The 27,997-nt window shown below is 41.1% G+C and overlaps 1 protein-coding gene across 1 annotated transcript; it reads left to right on the forward strand.

The window, feature by feature from the left end:
* Window positions 1–1,785: 1,785 nt before the first annotated feature.
* On the forward strand, window positions 1,786–27,877 carry LCOR (ligand dependent nuclear receptor corepressor). Its single transcript, XM_075258420.1, has 7 exons — window positions 1,786–1,905; window positions 16,923–16,988; window positions 19,198–19,277; window positions 22,290–22,422; window positions 22,933–23,223; window positions 24,417–24,513; window positions 26,078–27,877. The coding sequence occupies exons 1-7, from the start codon at window positions 1,809–1,811 to the stop codon at window positions 27,051–27,053; spliced, it is 1,740 nt and encodes a 579-aa protein (XP_075114521.1). The 5' UTR covers window positions 1,786–1,808; the 3' UTR covers window positions 27,054–27,877.
* The last annotated feature ends 120 nt before the right edge of the window (window positions 27,878–27,997 follow it).

The raw sequence follows: 27,997 nt of genomic DNA on the forward strand, positions 1-27,997 counted from the left end.
ATATATATATATATATTTTAAAAGCCTCCATTGATTTCAACGGGGAGCGCGCGCAAGCCGGAAACCAGCAATCAATGGGATCTGGTTAAGCGCTCACTCTGAACGAGTTTTACATTCAGAATGAGTGGCGCGTAACTCCGTGTGAAGGCTCCCTAAAATGGGTTTTCCAGCTTAAAGCTAAGTTCACACTGTTTTTTTTTGGTCAGGAATCCACCTCAAAATCCTCCTCCAAAAATGCCTCACCATACAGTCCGATGTAACCTGTTTTTTTTTTTTTTTTTGTTAGCGTTGAAAAAAAGAAGCGACATGTCCATTCTTCAGGCATTTTCCGCCTGAAAAATTCACTGCAAGTCAATGGGAGGCAGAAAAAGTGCTAGCGGTTTTTCTGAGGTGTTATTGACAAAAACCGCCTAAATAAAGGCGGATTTTCCGCCTCTCATTGATTTTTTTCAGGTGGAAAAGGCTTCAAAAACCTCCTCAGGAATTTTCCTGACTAAATAACTCCATGTGCAGCCTTAGGGCCCCTTCACACGGCGTAAGCGTGCCGCTCATTTAGACGCGGCGCTTCAAAACAGAGCCCACTGATTTCAATGGGAAGCGTTCTTATATCGGCATATACGCGTGCTTCCCGTTGAAATCAATGGGCTCTGTTTTGAAGCGCCGTGCTTGGACACATGTATACGTGTCTAAATGAGCGACGCGCTTACGCCGTGTGAAGGGGCCCTAAGCCTGAGTTCATACAGAGTTTTTTGGTTAGGAATCCACCTAAGGAAAAAAAAAAAAAAAAAGCCTCCCAATAGAGTGCTATCGGGAGGCTGATTTCTGACCAAAAAACTCTGTGTGAACTCAACCTTAGGCTATGTTCACACAGAGCTTTTTTGGAGAGAAAAAAAAAAATCTGCTTCAGGAATTAGTAAACTTTTTTTTTTACATGAGGCTTTTTTTTGGAGCGTTTTGTTTTCTTTGCTCCAGCACAGCATATGGACCTGTAAAAAGGGCTAGTGGTTTTCGAAGTGATTTTCTGCCTTCCATTAACTTCAATGGATTTTTCCAGGCGGAATCTGCCTGAAGATAGGTCAGCTTGCCTCTTCTTTCCACTAGCCAAAAAAAAAAAAAAAAGCTGAGTTCAGTTTTTTGGTCATGAATCCACCAAATTTTGACTAAAAAACTGTGTGAACTCAGCCAAAGCTATTGAAATGAATGGGAGGCGTTTTTTAGATAAATTCTGCGTCAAAATACTCTCCATATAACTGTGTGTGTATGTACTCTAAAACAGTATTTTGTTGTATAACGCCCATAGGAATTGTATGTTGTCAGGTGTATATATATATATATATATATATATATATATATATATATATATATATATATATATATATATATATATGGGGGGGGCACGTATGACACAAACTGGGAGGACATATTGGCACTTATATTACCACAGAATCAGACACACACCGAACTTTTAGTCCCTGACTGGGACTTGTCACTAACTCTTCACCAACTGTTTTCACTAAGCCACACTGAGACTTGTAGTCCCCCACTGCTGGACTGTATACCTGTGCTATTTTAGGATAGTATCGCCATAGAGACCCCCCCTTGGGCTGTGGCGGCAGCTTGTGGAGCTGGGAGGGACATTTACCTCACACAGCAACCCCCGGCGATGCTGACAGGACTGTGCGTGCTGACGTCACCGAGCTCTACGTACCGAGTGGAGGAAGGAGGAGGAAGATGGGAGGGAGGAAGGAGAAGAGAAGGGGGGCGGCTGTTAGAGGAGGAGGGGGAGGGTCCGTGCGGGCCAGCAGAAAATGGCGAGTCTGTGTAAGAGCCAGCAATGCTCTATCGAGAGGCGCGGTTTTCGACAGGAACTTGACTCTTGGCGGCACAAGCTCATTCACTGTGTAGGTAAGCTCTAATTCTTTTGACACCCCAAATCAAAACCGACGGGTAACCTGTCTCCCTAACAACTTAACGCCCGCAACTGAGAGAGGGGAGGGGGAAGAGACGACGAGCAACCCGGAACCGGTGTCCTCTCCTGTCAGCCGCGCCGCGCTCTCTCTTCTCCTCAGCTTTCTGAGGTAAAATAAAAAAGAGGAAAAACGCGGGAAGGGGGGCGTGTGAGGGGAGAGCGGCGCGCGGCTGTAACGGCCGCAGGGGCTGCTCGGTCATGTGACTGCGCCCCCAATCCTTTGCCTCAGTTACCTCACACTCCCCTTCCTCGGTCGGAGCCGGTTCACGGAGAGGGAGAGAGTTATAGGGCGGTAAGTTGAAAGGAAGGAACCCGAGTTGTCACCAAAATGCCTGACCCTCTCCTCACCTGAGGGAGAGGCCAATCATACGGCCGGGCTCGGTTGTCCGGCTGTTGCTGGGAGTTTGGTCAGGGGGGCGGGCTGGGGATCGGGGAGAAACTCCCGCCGCTCAGCCCGCGTTTCAAGTGCCGGGAGCGAGCAGGGAACACCCCCCCCCCTATCTGCGCGCTCCCGACTCCCCCCTCCCTCCTAGGCGCGCCCCCGACGACTTAGCTTTTTTTAATTGTCCAAAATTTAGGGCCCCCCCATAATGTGAAGTGCAGCACCCAATCATTGTGTGTGTTTATGGAGGGATGGCTATGGGGAGGGGGTGACTCTTGAGCCCTGGTCACACTTCTTGTAGGGAATCAGGATTTATTGTTGTTGTGTGGTTTTTTTTTGGGTGCAGTGACGCCCACCGCCACCCTAACATTACTGAGTGTCCATGGCAGGGGGTGAGGAGCGTTGTTATCAGGTTTCTAGGTAATTGCAGTTTCCATTTACAGCCGCTCGGGTTCAGAGATCAGTCCTAATCACACTTTTTTTTTTTTTTTTTGGCTTTTCAGTTTGCAGCTATGACATTTTTTTTTTTCTTTTTGGGTGTGTTTTTTTTTTTTTCTCTTCTGCTGTTTGCTTAATTAAAGAAACTCGATGCTGTGCGCTTTCTCCCCCTCCCTTCTTTCTGCAAACACTTTTTTTTTTGTGTGTGTGTGTTCCTTGAATGGTGGGCAGGGATGGGGGTGAGGCTGAGGAGGAGAGGGGGGTGTGAGAGGGGCCTGAGGCCTAGCTTCAGCTCGCTCGCCGCCCGATGGCTGCCCTTCCCGGAGGAACCTTGCTCACCCCATGATTAAGGATCACCCTACTCCCCCAAGATCCTCTTCAGATGAGGAATATGAAAGGAGATCTGGTTTTGGTGGCCGCAGCACGCTGGGGGGATGGGCAAGGGATGAATGAAAACTCCCCTATTACAGTAGGTTTTTTTTTTGTCTTTTTTTTTTTTTTAGTGTTCTCCCTTCCCCTTTACCGTCCCTGTCTATAGGATCGGTCGGGTTAAAAGCCTAAAATTATGGGTTATTTAAGAAAAGGAAAACTTAAGTTGCTGATTTTTTATTTATTTATTTTTTAATGGCCCCTTCATCCGCATCCCCCTCCTCGTTTGTTTGCATGGGATTGTTTAGGCTTTTTGTGCAATTTTTGTCCACCTCGTATGTTTTTTTTGGGCAGGGTATTTTGTGTCTCTATCCAGGCAGTACAGCCCATGAAGGGGGCAAGCTATTATTCCTGGTGGAAAGTTCATTCCATCGAGCATTAGTCCCGAGCTAAAAACCCGTCTCTGAAATAATTTTAGCAAAGCCCATTATGCAAATTGTGCTTTGGTTCAGATGTAATTTCATGCTGCGATAGCATTTCTTTGTCCCTTTTCTTGAAACAGTAACTGAGCACGCATTACATGAGAAGGTTTGGGGGGGGGGGGGAGCTAAAAAATTCTGTAGGTTTTAGGGTCAGTTCACACGTGAAAACCGCCTAGCTTATTTGTGCGAGGTAAAAAACCTCGAGGAGTTTTTTTGACGCTGTTTTTTGCATTCCGCGCGGTTTTTGACGAGGTTTTTGACGCGGTTTTCGCTAGCGGTTTTCGCTAGGGTTTTTTTTCCTATATGTGCTATAGAAACTGCAGGCGAAAACCGCGCGGTTTTTTGCAAAAAACCGCGCGGTTTTTGTGTGCAAAAAACCGCGCGGTTTTTTACCGCGCGGTTTTCGCCTCCCATTCACTTCTATGCAATTCTTCAGGCGTTTTCCGCCTGAAGAAAGGTCATGTCGCTTCTTCAGGCGGAAAACGCTAGGAGGAAAAAAAAAGCTAGTGGTCTACATAGACCACCATGTTAAAGGAGAGGTTTTTGAAGCGAATTCCGCTGTCAAAAACCTCCCCTTTGCCCACGTGTGAACTAGCCCTTACAGTTTGCACATGATTGATAGGAGTTGACGAAACGGTTTTAACCCTGATAGCTTTTGTGAAATATTTTGATAGGATCAGAGAAAACTGTGTGAACAGTCATCCAGGAATGAGGCTTGTAAACACGTTAGGTACGTGTCTTAAAATGCTATTGGATTTTTGGTTCCTGGGGTTAATGTATGGATTAATCAGGTTTCTGTTAACTCTTTCACTGCTTTGGCTTACGGAGTTGGGGGTGGGTTTTTGTTAATAATCCATATAATGTTCATTGCTACTGTTGAGAAATAGCCAAAAATTGCAGCTAGGAAAGAAGCGTTTACCTGACAGTAAGCCTGTGTTCATTCGCATGAACAATTTCTGAGGATTTTGGGTAAAAAAAAAAAAAAAGAAAGAAAATAGGAAGTAGAGAGCTCTATGTTGAATGCTTTGAGTCTGTCATTGCTAACCTTTGACCCTGCACATATTACAGAACTACAACTCCAAGCATGCCCCCACCTCAAGTAGCAGGACAACATGCTGGGAGTTGTAGTCTTACAAAGCCTAGAGGAGCCACAAGTTGGAGCCCATTGGTTTGGGTGCCCTTGTGTCATGACAAATAAGAAGGTGAGCTGTCACTTTATAGCATTGACTTCCCATTTTACAGGCTCTAGTAATTTTTTGGTTGGGGGGGGGGGTTATAGTTGGTGGGCATTTATTTGATTGTGATATTTTGTTCACCTATTGAATGAAAAAGCTTTTTATAGAGAATTTGCACATTGCCTATGCATCAACCCTTAGAGCAGACAAACCTTTATTATGATTTGTTTCACATGCAAGTTTTTATTTTATTTTAAGAAAGGGTCCAAAGTTTAGAATCTCCAACTATTTTATCTTTACAATGACAGAAAGCTGAAATTGATTGCTTTTATGATATTGGCGTGCATGCTGAACTTGGGTTTGTCCAGCTCATATGTATTCTTTAGGGAAATATTTTTTTGTTCCTGTTAAATTTTAACGTTTTATGACATCAGTAACTTATTTGTGTTCACATTCTATGTGTTTTTAGGTTGTATGGTTGTTGTTTTTTTTACGTAACTGTAACATGTTTGTCCCAGTACTCCTGTACAAGTTGCTATAGGTTTTGGTAACCCATTTTTATATACATTTTTGGCTGCCATAGACGATAAGAGAAACCAAACTGAAAAGTTGGGTGCTAGCAGTGAATGTGATGCATTGGCTGTCTGGTTCATGGTGACACAGCGCTGTCATCCAAGGCTAAATTCATACATGGTAGAAACTTTTGGTGGTATCCCAATTTTCTGAATAGGACTTTGTGTTTGCTGCCAAAACACCATTTCGATGAATGACATTTTGGCAACAGCCACTAGGAAATGTACCCTTATGATCATTGGGAATTCTGCAGAACTTATTGATCAGAAAAGTTACTGTGCAAATGATTTTACCAGTGATCCACATCCTATGTCTAATGTAGAATTTTAAAGGGGTGTGCTTCTTTCATGGCTTTTTAGGCTCCAAATGTAGGTGTTCACAACCCAGGTCACATGATTGGAACCAGCACCCACTGCACCGCCTCCCTTTCTGTTTCCAGTGCTATGGGGGCTTTGCTGGCATACTATAGTAAAGCCACTCCCCATACCAAGGTAATAAGTGGTGAAAAAAGGAGGTGGTGTTTCGACCTGGGGGCCAGATGCTGGTTCCAATCACATGATTAGGGGTTGGAACTACCTCAGAACCCCTTGGTGCAGAATCTAAGGCTGGGCTCACACTTGTGATGGACCCTCTCGCATTGTAAAAGAGAAAAATATTGCATGGAGGACTTTTTCCTCTGCCGTGTTCCGTTTCGAACCTTTTTTTTAGGTCAGTGGGGTCCGCCTGTGTTCTGTGTGCAACCACTGTTGAGGATCACAGTCCTGCTCTTTATCCTTCTTGTTCCCCAGGGGATGTGAACCTAGCAGAAGCCAAAAAGACGTCCCCTTTATCTCCTACCTTATCAGATGTTGAGCCTCAGGTTGGCAACCACTGACCTAAATGATAATAAGATGTATGCCAAGAGTATTTGATATATATTATATTACAAGGGTTATTCAGGATTAGAAATAAACATGGCTGCTTTAAAAAAAAAAAAAATTGCACCACACTTGTCCACAGGTTGTGTGTGGTTTTGCAGGTCAGCTTCATCCACTTGAATGGATGGGTGGTGAAAGCAACCATGTCTTTAATCCTGGACAACCCCTTTAAGCTTCTTATAGGTAATTCCCAGTAAGAATCGCCTACAGTCTACTATTCACTGCCTCATTATATATGCAGGTTAGTGGATGAGTGGGCTGTCACCATTGACAGCCAAAAGAATGTCAACATGGGTACATGACTCCTGACATTTAAAGGGCTCACCCCTTATGTCACAGATCTTAAATGTATTTTTTGGAGGGGTTGGATCTACAAACCCAATAAGCTAGGTATCTTAAAATTGCTACTAAAATCTGCGTGTGTAATTTGTGTAGATAGAGAGAGAACATTTCTGTTTCATTGAATTTTTCTGCTTTGTTGGTGTTTTCCTCCTTACAAATCCAGCAGCAGTCAAGAGCTGTTCACATACCCCCCTATACGCATGCTTTTGCATGATTTGGTATTAAGTTAATTAGTCATGGGGCTTGAATCACATTTTTTATTTGGATTCCTTGATAGAGGGCACATGCAAATACATTTTGACAAATTGCAAGCGCAGTAATGAAGATTACTTTTATTGTAATGCTGCCAGCCCGGCCATATTAGGATGCAGAGCACCCAGTGATGCTAAAACATTCAATCACTTATAACTTTAGGGAGAATTGTGCTGGTGTGATTCCTTAAGTGTTCCTGAATGAAAATCATGAATTATATATTCTTACCCTTCTAAGTTTTGTATAGCTATTAAAAGCTCCACCATGTATTAGGAGATGACAAGCATGAAGCATGTTGGATAAATGCGTGTGGCTGAGTGCTTCCTCAATCTGCTTTCGTGTAATTTTCAAAATACATTTGATCTGATTGTTGCATGAAATGGAGGATTTTTTTTTTTTTTTTTTTTTTTTAATAATGGTTAATTCTCTTGTACTGCAATGCCACATTTTTTTTTTAACACAGCAGCATCTAATAAAAGTTCTTAATCTATTGGAATATAAGAAGGTCTTTTGTAATGATTTTTGTTTGTTTCTTGCTGACGGCACAAAATCTGGTTTCCAAGTGGGAGAGCACTTGATAACAGATTTCTGCAAATTTCTAGCTGCAGGGATGAGAAGGGAGTGAACTTATGGCATATTCTTTCCCTATACACTTCAGTTTTCCTTAAAATTGTGGCAAAGCCACAGTAGAAACAAAATGCATCTGTTCTTCTTAGGCCCAGTTCAGATCATTTCATTCCCCTCTCTCGGCATGAAAAATGCGGAGAGAAAAGCACTGTAAGCAGCACTTTTCTCTCTGCGTTTTTTGTGCGTAAATCACACAGACCCCATTATAGTCTATGGTGTCTGTGAGTTTCCTAAGGTAACCGCTTTTTTATGCGGATTGGGTTTCCGTTCGAAGGGCCTAATTGAAGAACAGAAACCCATGCGCAGATGTGAATCAAGCTTTAGGCTAAGGCCCCACTGGGTGGAAATGCAGCGTAAAAAACCACAGAGAAAACGCTGCTGAAACAGCCGTGCATGTACATGCGTTTTTCATCATGTTTTTCAGTTTTATGCTGCGGATATTCATATGAGTTTTCTGTTAAGTTTTTCATCGCATTTTTGCGCAAGCTTCTCATGTGCAATAAAGGTAAATGAAAGGCTATGTTGAAAAATTTAAGGCATTATGGTCCACTGCTATTTAGGCCGGAAATGCCACGATTTGGCTGCGGCAGAAACGCCACGGGAAAAATTGCGGCGTATTTCAGTACTTGCATACCCACTTAGCGGAAAAAATTGCGGCACGAACACGCTGCGATTTCCAAACCGTCATGGTTTTGAAAATCGCAGCATGTCAATTATATCTACGGAAATGCCAGTGGCTTTCCCATAGATATAATTGTAACAGAAAGTCCGTAGAGTAAAACTCCCATGAGCTTTCTGTTCAAAACGCTGCGGGAAGAACCCCAATGCGTTCATTCCGCGGTTGTTCCCGCAGTACTTTAGCACAGCAGTTCTGGCCTGTGGGGCCTTAGCCTCAACCAAGCAAAACAGTGAGTTTTTGTCTTCGGATTTTGATGCTTTTCTGCGGAGTTTCCGCAACACATTTATCATGCTATGGTTTTCACACACTCCATAGAAATCTATGGAGGGAAAGACTCAGCATTTTCGCAACTGTAATTGACATGCTGCAGTTTTCAAAAACACAAAGGTTTTTGAAAACACTGCTTTTCTGCAGTTTTTTTTTCTGCAGAGTGGGGCTAGGATTAGACAAAATTTTATTCACTATGCTGGTACTGTAAAACGCAGCATTTTTTTTCCCACTGTGTTTCCACAATGCCCAAAAACGCTGCGTTTCCGCCCAGTGGGGCCTTAGCCTTAAAGGGGGTTTCCATCAACATAATTATATTTAGGTTTGTAGACCATTAAAAGTTAAATATTTATTCAATTCAAATATAAATAATTAAAACATTTCAGAGTTTTAATGATTAACTCAATAATGACTATCCTTTTTTTTTTTTTTTTTTTTGTTTGTTTGTTTATTTGGTTGGCAATGGATATGACCATGAATGCAGGAACTTTCTATGGTCCAGAAATTGTCAGAAACCTAGGCACAATTTCGTTTTTGGGTAGCTCGCAGATAAGGGCTCGTTCATATCTGTGCCCGGTCTCCGTTCATGCAGGTTTCCGTTTCCTACACAAAACAGAGTAGGAGACGGAAACCTGCAGGACTCTTTCATACCCATTCATTCACGGAAAGCTGAGAACGGACTCCGGGCGCTAGTGTGAACCTAGTGTAAGTGGAAGGGATTTAAAGAGAGCCTTTCATTATAGCGCTAGAAAGCCGACAGTGCACTGAATTTGGTGCACCATCAGCTTTCCCGTTATACTCCCCGACACTGCGGATATCGGTGCTGTTACCAATCACTGTCAGAAGGGCTTTCCTGACAGTGTAGCTGGGTTGTGAGGAACGCTCCTCCTCATACTGGTCAATAGCTTTTACTGTAAGAGGAGGTGTTCCTTACCGCTCAGCATGACACTGAACTGTGAAGAAGGCCACCCCCCCCAGCCTTCCCCGTACTACTAGACTTTTGACCACAGTGTTTCGGCTGCAGCCAAAATACTGCATTTTGACAGTGTGGGTCCCCATGTTGCGGAAACGCTCCTTTTTTTGTTGTTGTTGCGGGAGTGGGCTGTTCAGAAGGTTAAAGTAAAGGTACCGCCTATATATTTCGCAACCTTTTTATATCCATTCTTGACTTTGGCTCGAATAATCGCAGCAAAATCTGCAACAACAAAAGCTGTGTTTCCGCACCTCAGGGCCTCAGCCTAAATTTAGTTTCATACAAACAAATGACTTGAACTAACAAAATCCTAGTGAGGGCCTTCCACATGATGTTTACCTCTAGTTATTGTAACTAGAAGGTGTCCTCCTTAGAGAGATGGGTTCATATGCCTAAATGTTCCTGGGTCTACTTGTTTTGGAAATAAGTTAGTCTCCTCCCCCATAACTGAGAGTATTCCCATATCTAAAGCTATTTTTTTTTCTTTTTTTGTTTATTGGTGCCGCTCTTGTCTTCTGCCTACTTCGGTTACACTTTGGGACGGTTTTGCTGCAATTATATCCCTTGTGCATTGTGCAGATGCCCTTAAATCTTTGTTAATTTGTATGTGTACTGAGTAATGACACTTGCCTCAATGCATTTTTATTGGTAGCCTCTCCATGTACTTTGGGGATTGACTTATGATGTCTTTGTTCCCTGTTTTTTTTTTTTTTTAGAAAATAGGATCAAATATCCTCAGAGGGTAGTGGGGGTTGGGTTTCATTGATTTTTCAGAGCTTTTCATGCAGATCAAAAGTAAAATACAATCTACCATGTGTTGCATCTGAAAATCTGTCAAAATATATGTAGAATTTTTTTTCTTCCTCCTAACAAACGGATTCAAGGCCTTGAATTAGAAAACAGTATCTTCAGTATTTTCATAAAATATTTATCCCCCCCCCCCAAGTAAAAGCAATATAGAATATGAAGAATTGGGACTTTACCTATAGCTGCAACCCCACTTGTCAGAGTGCATGAACCTTTTAGTCCTGATTCTAAAGTGGAGATAGTTTCCATAATGTGATGTAATTTTTATACTGTATGTTTTTGTTGAGTGACTCTTCTACTCTGTACATTTAAAGTAACATTGCGTGTACCTTTTTTCTTTATACTTTGTGCAACCAGTTATTGAGTAGTTTTTTCCCTTTTTTGCGCAGAGTGCTTTTATTGGTTTTGGGTCTCTGTTTCCATAGCAGTTCTGAGTGCATTCCAGAGATGGTACAAATAATTTTAGCGCATAAAAGTACATGCACAGTATAGAAGAGAATTTATGGTCATGTACACAAACACAAAGATGTTTATGATTATATACATCACTGCTACTTGCTTTGCTTGGGGAAAAATAAATAAATATATGTTGTTGTTGCACGTATATTTAAAGGGGTATTCTGGTAATTGAAAAGTATCCCCTGCCCACAGGTAGTGCGGTTAAAGGCATTGTCCAGCCTCAAATTGAGTTCTTTGTGATGGACCATCAGTATATGATCTGTGGTCATTCGGTACCTGGACCCTGCACAGATCAGCTTGCGTGGTGGAAGCAGAACATGCTGTTTGCTTCTATTCAAGTAATATGAGTGGCACTGTAATTCCCCCAGAACCACCACTATGCAGTGGACAGGGTTGCAGCACTGCTCCTATTCCTGTCCAATAACCACTAGAAGAGGTGTTCTGCGGGGGATCTGGGTGTCACTCCTGGAGATCACATACTGATGGTGAGTATGAAAAATCAATTTGGGGTCTGACAACCACTTAACTGTGAGAAAGGAGGGAGTCTGACAATTGGAATCCTCAACATTCATGAGAACTGGATGCCATGTGCCACATATGAATGGACCAGCAAAGTTACTCATGAACATTGTACACAGGAACCTAATTCTTGTGAATGCTTCTGGGAACCCCAAAATCTACAGTTAGTCCCTATCTTGATTATAGGTGATAACTTGGTATTCCAGTAACTTCCATTTAACATTCTTTATGTACATAGTGTGATAGGGTTTGGAAAGTGCGCCCTTTGTTAAAAAAAAAATGAAAAAAAATAAAAAATAATTTGCTTACTTTAGGGATCCAAAAACAGTGCACGGACAATCTCTAAAACTCCAGGGCTGTCAGATGATGAGCCCAGGAGTCCAAGGGACTGTCCAGGTCCAGTTTTTGTGCCACAGGAGCTTGCCCCACTTGGTGTCCCGCAGCAAAAAAGGGCTGGGGGGAAACCGTGCTGGTTTTGGAAATCACGGTGCGTCCACAGTGCGGTTTTAGGCCAAAGTGGGCATGGGATTCACTAGAATCCTATCTACTTTGCTCTGACTGTAAAACACCGCAATTTTTTCTACAGCATTTACGTGGGGCCCCCCGCCTAAGAAAGCTCTGCTAACATTTTCATTCGTGGTCAGATCGTGTTCTCAGCAAGGCCAAACGTTATTCCGTTGAACACATTAATGGAAATCTTGCACATTATATTTTCAGGATATAAAAAATGGTGCTTGACATAAGTGTTCTCTACTATCCTCTTCCTGCTGAAGCCATTTTCCATTGCTCATGGTTTTTGTTTTCTACTCACCAAAAGCCATAAAATTTTTCATGTTCACCTATCCATATGAGGTCTCCCCTGTCTCCGGTGATCCAGTGCCTCCCAACTGCTCCAAAAGTTTTTTTTTTTTTTGCATAGAAAGTCCTTGCCTAATGTGAAGTCCCAGGTCCTTTACTGAGGCCACTGAATGGTCTCTGCAGTCATGTGCAGTGTGGACTTCCTTGGAAGTAAAAACAACAAAGCCTATATTATCCTGGACAACTCTTTTAAGACAGTTTGTTTTTCCTGGGAAGGGGTACAAATGGCAATAAATTTTAAGGTTTGTCCCGCAAAGTGGGCACGGAATTCGCTTGAATCCCATCTAGTTTTTATACTGTAAAATCTTGTGTAATCCTGCGTTACTTTATTCTTTTCCCCTGTTTCTGTATTGATAGCTGTTCTTACTATATTACCATTAGGTATACAGGCTCTTGTGTAATTGAAGGAAGCTGAGGCTGGGGACGTCACCTCACATACATGTATCTTGTCTTGAGTACTATAAAGCTAAGGCCTTATGTGGCTTCCCGCAGCACTTTGCACAGAGAGTTTGCAGAGTTTCTTTGTGGACTTTCTGTTACAAATATATCTATAGGAAACCACTGTCGTTTCCATAGATATAATTGACATGTCCAAAAATACGCATCACGTTTTTTCCTGCAATCCCATCCACTTTGCTGTAACTGCGAAACTCCACGTTGTTTTCTGCCACGTGCCAGTGCCCTGGCTTCAATTTGCTGTTGGTTTCATATGAAACGAGATTCTCATCGTTCATATGACACAAAGATCGCAGTTATACCTGTAACGTTTCCAGAGATATCACCACTTGGAAACCATTGGGATTGGCTTGCTTATAAACAGCTGTAGCTGTTCTCAGTCATGACCTGTTTCTTCAACCGGTGAAGTCTCTGGAAATAATAAAAGTAGGGCTGCGATCTTGGTGGTCTAATGAAAAATGAAATTCTCTTCTAGGCTTATATAATAACCATAATATAACTATTCCCTGTACAAAAGCCAACCCTCTCACCTAGAGAAAACAAGGAACGAATAAAGAAATGTAGGATTTCATAGAAAGGAGCCAAAATTTGTTATATTACATAGATACTGTCAGAAACTAAGGTTGTGTGAATGTTTTTAGATGGGCTTTAAAAGAAAATCCATCAAAGTGAATGTTGTAAAATAAATAAATAAAATGAAGCCCTTGCATTGTCAAATGCAGTTTCTCTAACTTCTCAACTTCCCAGTATGCTGTATAGAATATTAAATTGTACAATTTCTTCCGCAAAAATTAAACCCTTGTCCAGCTCTGTGAAGGCTTTTGGAAGGCAATCAGTAAAAAAAAAAAAAAAAAAGCCATTTTTTCAGTGGGAAGGGGTTAATGCACAGAATGTGTGCTACATGCAGAGAACAGTTGTGAAGTCTGTATGAAAAATAAAATGTTGTTCCAAAGTATTTATATCTTTGTATGGAAGATACATGCATGATCTCATTGCATGTATAATAAATGAATTTTGTTCAAGCTTGATGGGAATGTGTCGCCATATTTATTTTTGGCTGATCTTAATAAAAAAAAAGTTCTCCATGATGGAGGAAAGAGCATTTTACTCGAGTGCCAGTTTTTGGAAGGAAGCTCCCCGTGTATTGCTGTCTGGTTTCCAAGAAACCTAGTGATATGAACTGGAGTTAAAGCCAGACCAGAATATCCCCTCCAAAAGGCAGAAACCCCCATCCTCAATGCTTAGTAAAGGATTCACTGGTTAACTGATAGGTCATAGATGTGGGTCAGAACGGGTACCCTGTCTCTTTTAAAGGGTTTCTGTCACCAGCACAGAACCTTAAACTATAAGTACTGTCAGATAGCTGGTTTTTTTTTTTTTCCCTTGAGTCAGTGCCCTTGTTGCTGAGATATTGGCTTACGTTAGGTTTACATTAGCGCCCAGAGTCCGTTCTGAGCTTTCTGTCTTCTGCATGCAAAAGACGGAAAGCTGTCAGACTGGGTCCAGCCGTGAGCGCCGGTGAGCGTTTTATGCTCTCCGCTGCAAAACCGTTTTTTTTTTTTTTTTAAAACCGGACACAGAGTACTGCATGTCCGACTCTGTGTCCAATTTTTAAAAAACGGTTTAGCGGCGGAGAGCATAAAACAAATTAAAATGAATGGGTATGAAAGAGTCCTGCAGGTTTCCATCTCCTGCTCAGTTTTGTGCAGGAAACGGAAACTTGCATGAATGGAGACCGGGCGCAGATGTGAATGAGCCCTTAGCTTGATATACGTATGAGCTGTTGGGTGCAATAAGAGCATCACTGTTGCTCTCAGCATCAAAGAGTTGCATCTTTGCTATGGCTGACAGGGCTAGAAAGTGTACATCAGTTTTTTTTGCAGGGGAGGAAGGGACTGGAAAAGTATAGCTCTTTGATGTTACTTCCAGACGTTGAGCAGGCGAAATCGGCAGATCAGTTGCTTATGTGGTGTCATCCATAAGTCTGGGGGTCTTCAATAGGCTGCTGACTGTCGTGACAACAGTGCTTATCAAGTCATGCTTGAGCACCAATCAACGACTTTGGTAATAGCAAATCAGAAGTTTGTTTTAGGAATCAGACCAGATCCCCATTGATTTAAAACATGTCAAGTTTTATAAGGTTAATTACCATTTAAAGGGATTGATATGGATATTTTTGCAATCTTTAACAGGGTTTTGACAACAGTGTCCACCTTCATGTAAAATTTCTATATACCACAACCAACATCGACAAGAGCTTGCGCTCTCAAAAACAATGAAACAGACGTCAAGCAATACTTGCTAGTCATCCCACTAACGTGTTAGATATATACTGCAAACAGCTATTGTGCTACCAAAATCTACATTTTTGGGAGGCAGCACAGCATAAATTTTATAAATCTTCAACTAAAAAATGTATACAGTTGCATTCATTCATGGGAGGGGCTGCACTTTAACTGATGATATCTCAGGATTTATAAAGGCTACCTAGGATTTATATTGAAGCGATGAAAATGATGCCAAATGCTACCTGCTACAGATCCAGAGTTATCAGCCTTAAATACACTGTTGGAAATTGAAACCTGCATATCTCACTTTCTTGCATTGTATTTTAATGCTTTTTACTCCAGATCTTTAGCAGGTAGCACCCCATCAAAGATAAAATTCTCATCTTCAAAAAGAATCCTGTTTTTTTTTTTTCCAGCCCTTACTTTTCCCATGATATTGACAGTGGTAACAAAAATCGTATCGGGTACGTCCTTGTCTACTTAAGTGCCGCCTTGTCAGTACGTATGACATATGTCTGTGGCAGGGAGAGGGGTAAAGGGGACCTGCGAAACTGAGTCCCATCAGTCAGTTACTTTGTCTTATAACTTAATTTGCCAGATGTGATTTTCCTATATCTTTGGACTGATGTACATGATGCATCTTTTGAACAACCGCTGTGTTGCCTTTTTGGGAGACTCTCAGGCTTCAGGAGCACCAAAAGGAGGCACATAGAGTTCCCTTTATATCTGTGGTCTGCAGGCTGTGGCATAGGACAGTGACTTACACATGGCTCTCCTTTCATATAGAATGTTGTTCTCTTTCAAGACTTTAGTCTTTTCCACTGCTCCATGAGTTATGCTTAGTTCACATTTGCATTTGGTAATCCGTTCAGGGAGTCCACATGGGGACCCCCCCCCCTTTCCTGAATGGACTACCAAACGCATTGGCAAGCGGTGTGCAGTGATAGCACACAGACCCCATAGACTATAGTGTGCTTTCCATGTGCTGCCTGCACAAATTATGCAGACATGAAAGTAGACCACAAAGTACTTTTCTGTCTACATGCTCCGTGGGGACAGTGCACACGGACCCCATTACAATCTATGGGGTCCGTGTGCTTTCACTACATACAGCTTGCCAATGCATTCGGTAGTCTGTTCAGGAGGATGTCCCCATGCGGACTTCCCCGAACAGATTACCAATGCAGATGTGCATTTTAGTGCTACATGAAAATGGCTGTAGTTGCGAGGCCAATTCTATTATTCCTTATTAGAGATGAGCGAGTACTGTTCGGATCAGCCGATCCGAACAGCACGCTTGCATAGAAATGAATGGACGTAGCCGGCACGCGGGGGGTTAAGCGGCCGGTCGCCATCAAAGTGGAAGTACCAGGTGCATCCATTCATTTCTATGGAGCGTGCTGTTCGGATCGGCTGATCCGAACAGTACTCGCTCATCTCTATTCCTTATAGGAAAAAGTTGTAATTCAAGTTGTGATATAACCTTGTAGCACTAGTCTAATATCCAAATACTTTGTTTAAAGTGGTTCTTTCTTATGACTATTTTGTTATGGGAATGCTGGAACATCATTTTGAATCACTGAAGCCAATAGTGTTTCTGAACTGTCATGTTGTATATGGTGGCGTTTAAAAACGCAAAAAACCTATTTGGACTTTGTTCACACTGCCTTATTTTGTCCATTCCGATTTGGATGGTGAAATGAAAACGATGGATTCAGACTCACTACCCGGTGTTTGCCATTTTTGCCATTCACTTTGAAAAGTAAAGAAGCTTTAGTCAAGTTTTTTAACATTAGGCAGTAAAATCCTAGGATTAGAACAATGGACTGACTGATAGAAACACAACAGTGTGAACTTGGTCTATGTATATGACACACATGGACACAGGGTGAAAGTCTTAATTTAAGTACAGGATTTAGACAAATGGTGACTACATTTCCAAATTCCTTGGGATCTCTTCCAGGCTGTTTCTCAATCAGTTTTTTTTACCATTTCAGTTTTAATGTATGATGACTTTATCTCCTTTCAGTTCCTTTTTATGTGAGGTTTTCTGTAAAATAATTACTGAATAGTCTTTTCTTCTATTTTAGGTTTTGAGACTATTTTAGAAGGGCTGTTCGGACCTGCATTGCTCAATGATCTCAGCTTATTTAAAGGTATTTCCATTCTTCTTGCACCTTTTGTTACTACTTTTGAGAAGTTTATATGTGACTAGCATTTACCCGCGACTTCGTTGGCGGGTCACGGTTGGGGACGATGTTGCGGCGCCCGCGGACCCCCGCTGACTCACAAATCCCTCTTTTGCGCCGGCCCCTCTCGCACGGCACACCGCAAACTCCTCCCCCACGTGCCACTGTAGTACGTGCGGGCCACCGAAAGTTGTTTTGCGCGTCCCCGAAAACCCTCCTCAGTGTCCTCCCTCTCCCCAAAGGCTGCACACGTGCCCCTCCACCTCTGGCGGGGCCGGAGCTTACTCCGGGTGGCGGGTAAGAGACGGAAGTTGGCGGCGTTGGGAGACAGGGATGCCTAATATGTATTTAATAACTTTTGTATGTGCTCTAGGGATAGGGGTGGTGAATGTTTTTGTGTTTATCCTTGGTTGATGTTTTTACTTTTTTTTTTTTTTTTGGTAAATTTGTTTGTGCATTTCCTACACTGTGTGTTTTATGGTGTTGAACCCCAGGGTGTCTGATGAGCAACACAATGCATTACAATGCTTATGCATTATAATGCATTTCATAATACCGGGGTTTCTATTGCAGGCCACATAGCATAGCCCGCAATAGAAGGACCGGTTTAATGCAATGCATTGCAAAAGCCCAAAACTTCTGGTGAGAACACGCAGCAATAATTGACATGCTGCGTCTTCAAAACCTGCTGTGTAATACATTTTGTGCTGCAGGTTTTTTTCTGCATTATATAGAAGGTATTCACTACACTTATACTGTAGTCAGCAACGGGTTACCCTCTGGCAATTTTGTAGTGACTAGCTGGCTGTGAATACACAGTGTGTGTCTCTGGCCTCGAAGAAGTTTCTTGTAGCTCACATTAGGATAGTTAATCAATGTATAATACTAGTCAAAGGCCTTATGCATTGTACAACACTGTGCTTTGTTTTGAATGAAGGGGCTGCATCTCTCACCGATTGCTGAGGTGTCTTCATCCAGCTGATCGGCTTTCATCCCAGGTGGTATTCCCCCACCGATTAAATATTGATGACCTCACTTCTACAAAAACTCCTTTTTCATCTAAGGGTGCATTCACACTGAGTAAACGCTAGCTTATTTTGTAGAGTAAAATTACACTTGTAAATTTTGCTATCCCATTGACTTCAATGACATTTTACAGGCGTATTTTTACAGGCGTATTTTTTACAGGCGTATTTTTTACAGGCGTATTTTTACACTTGTAAAAAAATATCATTGAAGTCAATGGGATAGCAAAATTTACAAGTGTAATTTTACTCTACAAAATAAGCTAGCGTTTACTCAGTGTGAATGCACCCTAAGGGTGCATTCACACTGAGTAAACGCTAGCTTATTCTGAACGTAAAACACGTTCAGAATAAGCGGCGTCTAAAGCAGCTCCATTCATTTCTATGGGAGCGGGGATACGAGCGCTCCCCATAGAAATGAATGGGCTGCTTCTTTCACTCCGTGCAGTCCCATTGAAGTGAATGGGGAGTGCCGGCGTATACGGCAAGCTCTGCTCATGCCGGAGCGTACACGCCGGCACTCCCCATTCACTTCAATGGGACTGCACGGAGTGAAAGAAGCAGCCCATTCATTTCTATGGGGAGCGCTCGTATCCCCGCTCCCATAGAAATGAATGGAGCTGCTTTAGACGCCGCTTATTCTGAACGTGTTTTACGTTCAGAATAAGCTAGCGTTTACTCAGTGTGAATTCACCCTAAGGGGTGTGTTTGTGTCATTTAAAAACTATCCTTGTACTGACAACAAGAACTTTCATGAAAATTATCCTGGTGTAAATGTCTAAAGTGCCCATAGGCTATTGGTGAAACTTATTGCAAATGTTCGTTCCCATTTGCTTGACCTGTAGCTATCAAGCCAACTCTCTAAAAGCGGAAAAAGTATAGTATATAAGTGTATATATGTTTAGATTTGCAGGACTTTCCACCCATCTTTGACACAATGTGAAAGCAAAGTTTTATGAAGAAGTGAATAGAACGGTGTGTGATAAAGTGAACTGTAAAATACCAGCGAGAGAAGGAAGTTTTATTATTTTCATCTCAACTTCCCTCTTTAAGGATTTTACAACTGGCATTGTGGTTTTACTGTCAGGTTTTTGTGAAAGGTAATTGTATAACATGGAGCTTTTTTTGCTTCCCCCTTCCTCATGTTGCAGACTGTGAACCTGCAGGAGTATGTGATTGGTCCTTCGATGAGAATTGCCTTTTCTGCTGCTTGAGAAGAGAAAAAGTTAAGGTACGGAAAATTGCATGGTATTAGTTGTTTGCATGTTTTTAAAGGTATGTTGAGCTATATCAAGATGCTTTAGAGTATGTTCACGCGGAGGAAAAGGTCGTGGAAATCTTTTCCACCTTCTGAACATTCTGCGCGGCTAGCCACGATGGGATGCCATTGCAGGATCGGCATTCTGTCGCAGCATACCGCTTCTAATTAGGCCCAAATGAATGGGCCTAAATAGGAGCGTGTCTCGAGCCACGGACACCGCGGCTGACTCAGCCACAGAATCTGCAGCAAGATAGGTCATGTCTCTTTTTTTTCTGCTACTAGCAAGTGGATCCCATTGAAGTCAATGGGAGTCATTGTTGCTGGCGGGTTTGTGTGCAGTTGCATGTTAGTCCGTCAGTGGCTAAGCACTGTTGCTCCCTTACAAAATGGTATCATTGGTTGGCTGACTCTCTTGTGCGTAAGCCGACTATATAAACAAAGACTGGAATGGAGAGAGTCTCTGGATCCCAGCCACATGACCAGGCAAGTATAGAAAATTTATTTTAAGCCTCCATAAGCTGTAAATTTGAGCTGCAACACCCCTTTAAGTTTTATAGTTGCCTCTCAATATTGTAGTGCACTAACTAGCACTGTGGTATAAAGCCAGAATAAGGATCTATCGATCCAAAACGCTGCACGATGAAGTGCTACCGGTTAAAAACCAGTGAAATAAATACCTTGTGGAGTTTGTTGTGCTATTTACTCAAGAATTCATTTACCCATTGTCCTCTGATAGTAGAGGGTAAATCCTATACACAAAAATCTACAAGCATCTACGGTGTATTATTACTTAACGTTTCCGCAATAATCTTCCACCTCCGAATCCTTTCTAAATGAAAAACAAAAAAACTGCCCTATGATACCCAATGCAGAATGCTGAAGCTGAGCCTTGACTTTCTGCTGTGGGCTAATAAAGTGTAAGGCCTTGTACTATGGTTTCTGTGGTGATTTCACAGGAGGTAGGTTTGGAACTTTTTTTTTTTTTTTTTTTTTTTTTTATTAAAGTAATTTGAGGCAGAAAACCACCTTAAATTCTGCAGTGTGAACATACCCTTAAATGCACTCCTTATATTTTTTGAGTACTGTACAGTGTAATGCAGCATTTTTATTTTTAATTTATTTATTTTTTGTGGTGTCTCAAATCCGACTCATGACCTAAACATAGGTGTTCATGTAACTTCCCCTATTCCTGAACCTTGTCTTGTCACAACTGCCACTCTTTGTAATTTCTTGCTCTGGCTAAATGGAGAGTCCCTGCCCCAATGACTTTCATTTACTTGTCGGGCAGCATACAAACAAAACAAAAAAACAATGCCCTGTGATGTTAGATTCTACTAAAACATCTCTTACACATGGAGTCCATTGACTATAATGGGGTGTGTGTCTGTCGATTTTAAACTGACACCATTGTAGGATTAAGTCAGTTGGACATGAAGTGCCCTAAGCAGAAATTATTCTACAGTAACAATACTCTGCATCTGGACAAACTAGAGATGTAGTTAAGATGCGAAATTCAGATATAATGGGGAAAATTTATTACAGCATAACTTTGGTTTCACTTTCTCTTTGCAGTGTCGGGAGGGGTTTGCGAAACAGTACAAGAAACTTTTTTTTTTTTTTTTTTCTCAGAAAACAAGTTATAACATTTTACTTAGCAACACAGTAACTAGGTGTTGCTGAAACAGTTCACCCTGTCACCTTGTATTGTCTGTACATATTCATACAGCAAATGCCATGGTGTCACTTCAGATCACTACTAGTGGTCATTGAGAGTAGATCACTGACCTACTGTCCATGATTTCTAGTGGCCCCTATTGTTACAAGTGTCAGTATTAGAGATGAGCGAGTAGCATTCGATCGAATACTACAGTATTCGAAATATTCGTACTTGATCGAATACTACTAGCTATTCGCAGTAATTATTCGATTCAGAACCAGCGTTGATTGGCCGAATGCCATACAGTGTATAGCATTCGGCAAATTAACGCTGGTTCTGCAGCGGGCTCGTCCTTGCTAGGAGCAGGCAGCTTGCTGTTACATGGGAGCTGACACAGCGCTCCTCCTAAACACTCTCCTCCTGCTATTTGTGGACTTGGTGACTCTCCTTTAGTCGAATAGTGGTTTCACCTGAAACAAGCATTTTTTTTTCCCATAGACTATAATGGGATTCGATATTCGATCGAGTAGTCGAATATTGACGCTCTACTCGAAACGAATATCGAATCTCGAATATTTCACTGTTCGCTCATCTCTAGTCATGATCACAGCTGGTTTTCCCTTGCTTAACTGACACTTTGGTGTAACACAAGTTGAATGTAAATCTTTAAAGATCTATTTGTGTAAACGTTCACTGCCAAGTGTGATTGTGACATTGCATGAGATCGTAGCGCTCAAAAACAGTCAGAGCTCTATCTCTAGTATTTGAGAAACGTCAGGAGAGAAAGTTTCACTTTATGTAAGGGAGGGGGAACTGTAAGTGATACCGCAAACAAATATCAACTTCACTGGCTCTGCCCCCTCCCATTTATACAGGAGCTTTTGTTCATGTTATCACTCTTCCGTTCCATTTATTACATTTATTGTTTCTTGCATTTTGTTTTTTTCCTTTCGTTTTGTGTTTCCTAATAAGGGAGTGAGCAGTTACCCATTTGCCCACTCCGTGTATTCTCATCTCAGACATTTTATCATTTATTTTGTGCTCTTATGTCTTGACACATGCGCAAATCTCTCCACTCATTTTTGGTGCTTCTGAGAGTAGCCAAGAAGGGCGACTCGGCCTATTTTTGAAAGTCCAATGGAAACGTATGGGGTCATGGATCAGGGATGGTAACGGCATCTTTGTTATTCATGGCATATGCTATAAATGTCCTAATTTGAAATGCTCCTTTTATAGGTTTGCCATAATCTAGAGAGAATAAGTGTTTAATATACAAACATTCATAACACGATGTACAAATGAAATCCTCCTTTTTGTTCTTTCAGGAGCATTTAGTTGGCTTTCATAAACCAATTAATGAATCTGGCCAAGAGAACTTTCTGAAACAAGAGCAAGCAAAAATAATTCGACTAGAAAGGCAAGCAGAAGAATTCATCAATGCAGTCTTTTACAAGAAAGGTTTGTGGTACTTAAATAGATATTTGGCTAGAAGTTTCTTGTATTGGACTCTGTTCACACTATCCTCATGGCTGGTTTGTAAACTGTGACATACACACCTAATGTGAACAGTCCATTATACATTTACATTTTTAGACCATGGCCACACGTGACTTTTTTTTTTTTTATCCACGCCGTCTTGCTGTCACATCAAAGTGAATCGGATTATAGAGAATCCCATCCCCGTTTTGCTGGAAAATACATGGAGCGGACACACAGCAATTTCCCAAACACGCCGTGCATACGTAGTGACCAGTCCATTTATGTTATGCATGTTTTCTGTTGATTACTAAATCACTCAAATTTAAGTGGTATGTGGCTTGACAGAACTGACAAAATTTTTAAATAATTGTAATTTTTTTTTTGTATTGCATCATAAAATAACTTGTTTATCTGCTGATGTTTCACAGTGTGTCTTATGATTTCTTTTTCTTTTGTTTCTCTTCTACACCCCACCCCCAATAAATCTAGACAGCCCTAGGATCTCAGATCCTAATATTCCCCTAGTTGCTCGTGAGATCATGCAGCGAATGATTCGACAGTTTGCTGCTGAATATACCTCAAAGAATATATCTACTCAGGATTCCAGCCCGCCCAACAGCACAAAGAACCAAAGCTTGCCGAAATCACCCTCTGGACAAAATTCACCTCCCCCTGCCACTACCCAAAATCCCGTGCTTAGCAAGCTTCTGATGGCTGACCAAGATTCTCCCTTAGACCTCACTGTCAAGAAGCCCCATTTGGAAGAGCCTTGTGAGCAAGGTAACTTAATTTGCTGACTTGACACATTAAGTTTTGATACTATTTGATTGCCTAATAAAATACAGCACTAAAAATAGTTTAGCAATTGTACTTAGGTATATTATGACATATGAAAAGCTTTATATACAGCACAGCTCACATGTGGCGGATGTTCCTTACATCTGAATGAGTTTGGTAAAATTCTGACACAGTCTCAGTCAGATGCATTGTGTGAGACTCTTAAGATGACTTTTAATGCCTAGTGCCCTCCTTTTCAGTTTGTCCTGTGCGGATTATTCAAATCCACATTTCCTGTTTAATTTCTTAAAATTGACATCAGCCTCTCAGACTTTGCTTTGTCAGATGGAGGCCCTCATACGCCCTGCGCTTGAATTGCCCTGCCTTTGAAATCAGTATTCTGCAGTGATAACAATGGAGGAGATTTATGAAAGTGTTCAAAAGAAAGTCTTGCCTGTAGTAACCAGTCTCGGCACGTTTTATTTCCAATAGAGCTCTTGAAAAATCTGTGCTCAATGATTGGCTGCCATGTGAAGCAAAACATTTTATAGACCTGCCCCTCTGTATCCATCATATATGCTTCTGAGAATGAAACTTGAAGGACTTTCTCTTATGTCACCTTATTGCCAACATTTGGGGGAGTTTAGACACTTTTAAGATAAAAGCAACTATGTCACAATAAAGGGGTTAACCGGTTTCTAACATTAATGGCCTATCCATGGATTGGCCATCAATATGAGGTCTGCGAGGGTTTGACACCCGTGACCCCTACAGATCACTGGTACCGAGATAGCTCTGTTCACAGTATTGTTTACAGCTGAGGATCGGATGAGTGAATAGTTATAGTTAGTACGTTTGAAAAAGAACATATGACATCATGTTCAACAAGGGCTGCCTCTGGTAAGAGGATTACCTTCACTAAAATATACATCTGTCTGAGTTCTACTTTAAATAAACTAAGCAGGTTGATGATGGTGGTCACTAGAGATGAGCGAGTACTATTCAAAGCGGCCGTTTCGCATAGCACACACCCATAGGAATGAATGCGTGCCGGCTGCATCCATTCATTCCTATGGGTGCGTGCTATTCGAAACGGGAGTTTGAAATAGTACTCTGTCATCTCTAGTGGTCACCTATATTGCTTAGTTTTTGTAGTAAGAAAGGAAGTCAATGTAACAAACTGTCTTTTATCTCAGTAGATGGAGTGCTTGACTTGTCCACTAAAAAGAGTCCTTGTTCTGGTAGCCCGAATTCCTCAATTTCTCCAAGTACCTCAAACACTATAGGGAATGGGTAAGTATCACCGACTCCTCATGTACTGTGTATTTCTTTTTACTGCACTTGGAAAATCCTAATCTATTTCAGACCTACAGTGATTGTACCTTCCATCAATGAAATTCACTCTTTTTAAATTTAGTGTCGTGTTCATGAAATCATTTACTTTGTTCCCATTCATTGTATGACCAATTTTACATAAACCTGCAACATTTCAGATTTAGAATTTGAGTATTAGAATATGTTACCAAGCAGCATTTTATGGGATTATCTTATGGAAGACCAATATGAAAATTGTAGATTAATGTATAGGAATCTTGTATTTTATTTATATTTTTCCTGCAAGAGGGGTTATGAGGTTTTGGTCATTTAGCAAACATTTGTGGCTTCATAACTTCAATATCAAAAAGTCATCCCTGCCTTTTCATTACAGCATAGCTGTTATGACTGACCTTTCTATATTCTTTCTCATACACCATAATCTTTTTTTTTTTTTTTTTTTTTTTTAGACATTTGTACATACTGTATAGTTTGCATATATAGCTATATTGAACTAACCTCAGTGCAGCGGTTATTCAAATTTAATGTTTGGGATTCATTACATAGGCAGAATGTAAATGTGGTTTACCAGTGGCTGTAGGAAGCATTCATGCGTTTTGGGGGGTTCTTTTTGTTTGTTTTTTACTTTATTTTTTTAAATCCAAATCTGTATCTCGCATTCCAATGTTTTAAATCATGTCCTTTAAATCTACAATCAATCACCATCTAAATCATGCCTTTGTCACCTATCTAATCTGTTCTTTCAAGGGGAAAAATGGTCTGACTCTCGGTAAAACTCTGTAAAAACCCGCCATAAACTTCTTGACTTGTTGGGTTTTTGTGCTTTGCTAAAATATGATGCTCAGTGTTCATTATTAGACTTTGCAAAGCACGATTTGTAGTGCAAAATTCCACCCGAGAGGCCATTTTTTCTCTTCTTTAAGTCTTTAAGACAAATTATTATTTTTAAAGCAGTCCAAGCCGCATTGTCTTTTGGACATGGGCCCTTCTTGATGTATTTCTGTTTGTATAATGATGTGAGCAGCAGGCACTGTATAACTGTATAAGTAGATTTGCATTATGTATCAAGTGGCTTACTCTTTTATTACTGTACTTGTTTAGTGGTAACGTCACATAAATCACTTGTACATACACCTAAAGGGATTGATAACTACCTTCTTATTGATAACTAAAGTGCTACTCAGTGACTGTTGCGCAAGACCTTTTTGTTTTTGTTTTTTCTTTTTTTTTTGTTTTTTCTACAAGAATTTGTGAACCCAGCCAAAGATCAAGTGACAGCTTATTTTTTATATATATATATTTTTTGTTGCCCACAAAATTTCATTTATTTTCTGTGAACTTTTTTTTTAATATTTTTTGTTAAACTGACACTGATGCTGAGATAATGTTAGAATACTAAATAAAAAAAAAAAAAAAGTGATGTTACCCGAGCAAGGCCTTCTAATAAAGGAGTGGCCCCATTCACCCATCCCTCCCTACCTGTGCAAGTTCTGCTCACATCAGTTTCCTTCCATCCAATTAGGCGACCTGGGAGACCCAGCCTGCACCGTCCAGATGGACTTCTGCGCAGTGGTGATGGGGTGCCTCCAAGAAGTTTGCTGGATGCAACCAGGGAAACTTATGGCCACTCCACACCTCTAAAAGTGCCATTGGCTCGCTCCTTGCAGATTAGTGAGGAATTGCATAGCAGAAAGTTTTCAACATCTGCCAGCCATGGTTCGTCTGGACTGCAGAATCAAGGACAGCATTTGATCTTATCCAGGGAAGCTTCTTGGGCAAAACCGCACTATGAATTGAATTTTGGCCGTGTGAAATATAGGGGTAATGGCGCACTCAGCAACATCAGTGACCTGCCTGTTCTCACAGAAAATGCAAATGCTTTTCAAAAAAATGTCCAAAACAAGCATGAAATTAAAAAGGAATTGGGCCTTTCTTCTCCCGTTGATTTAAAAATTCCACAGGTCCGTGGCATGGATTTGTCTTGGGAGTCCCGCAGCGGGGATCTTTACAATTACAACTCTTTGGTTATGGGTTCACAAACTGAGAGTGCACTTAGCAAAAAATTAAGAACTATCCTTCCAAAGCAAAATCGAAGGAATTTATTGGATACTACCACTGATTCCTGGAGCTCAGATGTTGAGCAGTCTACCTCTGGACAGCCATATTCCACCTCAGATCAAGAAGGAGACCCGGGCTCTAAACAACCAAGGAAAAAAAGAGGGAGATACAGACAGTATAACAGTGAGATATTGGAGGAAGCAATTGCCGTTGTCATGAACGGCAAAATGAGTGTCTCCAAAGCGCAAAGCATTTATGGGATTCCTCATAGCACACTGGAGTACAAAGTCAAAGAGAGGTTAGGCACATTAAAAAACCCTCCAAAGAAAAAGCTGAAACTTATGAGGTTGGAAGAACAAGATGTTGCAGTAAAAAGTGAACTGGATCCTCAGGAAGAGGTGGAGGCATCGCCAAGTGCAAATGAATCTAAAGATGAATAGGCATGTTGTAAAGTCCTAAGTTTAGGAAATGAGTTGTAACCAAACTGGGCAAAGCACTTCTGTCTTCTGATGCACAGCACACTTTACACCTGCTTAACTTATTGTGAAACTTTAAGGGAGTTTCCTAACAGACCTCTACAGGTGCAAATTCTGTGCTCAAAATCAGGCAGATTTGTCAATTCCTCATGCCCGGTACAACCCTTGAATACTTTATTTGGCCTTTACGCATGCTTTTTATTTTAAATAGCGAAATTGTTACCTCAACAAGAGAACCCATACATGTCAAAATGGACTCGGTGATATTGAGCCTGCGTGTATTGCGTTCTTGATGTATATTTTAAAAACAAAAAATTTTTTTTTTTTTTTTTTTTGAACACAAGTCCACTTTAAAAAAGAAAAACAAAAAAAAAATAATTCAGGAGTTACTTAAATATATACTACCAATGTCTAGGGGGGTAAAGAAAAGAAAAAGCAGTCTAAAGATATTTAAACAATTCATTTCCTAGAAGTCTGGTTTTAAGTGTTTTATGCCAAAATGATTATTTCTGAAAAATTGAATGTACCTCATGTAACTTTTGGAGGTTGTTACTTTTTTCGGAGAATGCAAACCTAAAGGCTTTAGTTCAGAGTGGCAGTGTGCAAAGAGCACAAAAAACGTGGGTATGGGTAAGGCCTCTTGACGGCAGTACGTTTCTAACCTACAAATGAGAGAGTATTACTAGAGCTTTACATTTCTTTACGTTGAAAGGTTCTCCAGAGCAGAGCAGTGCTTGTTCTGTTCAGCCAGGAAGCATGAAGGCATCTGAACAGCTGTGTCTATCTTTTTTAAAACACAAAAATGTTGTTGTTTTTTTTTTTTGTTTTTTTTCCTGGTGGAATATAAAAAAAAAAATTTCTATGTGTGTCCGTACACATATATACTTCATAACACTCCAGCAACGTCC

This window comes from Leptodactylus fuscus, chromosome 10, assembly GCF_031893055.1.
Source record: "Leptodactylus fuscus isolate aLepFus1 chromosome 10, aLepFus1.hap2, whole genome shotgun sequence".
Lineage (NCBI taxonomy): Eukaryota > Metazoa > Chordata > Amphibia > Anura > Leptodactylidae > Leptodactylus > Leptodactylus fuscus.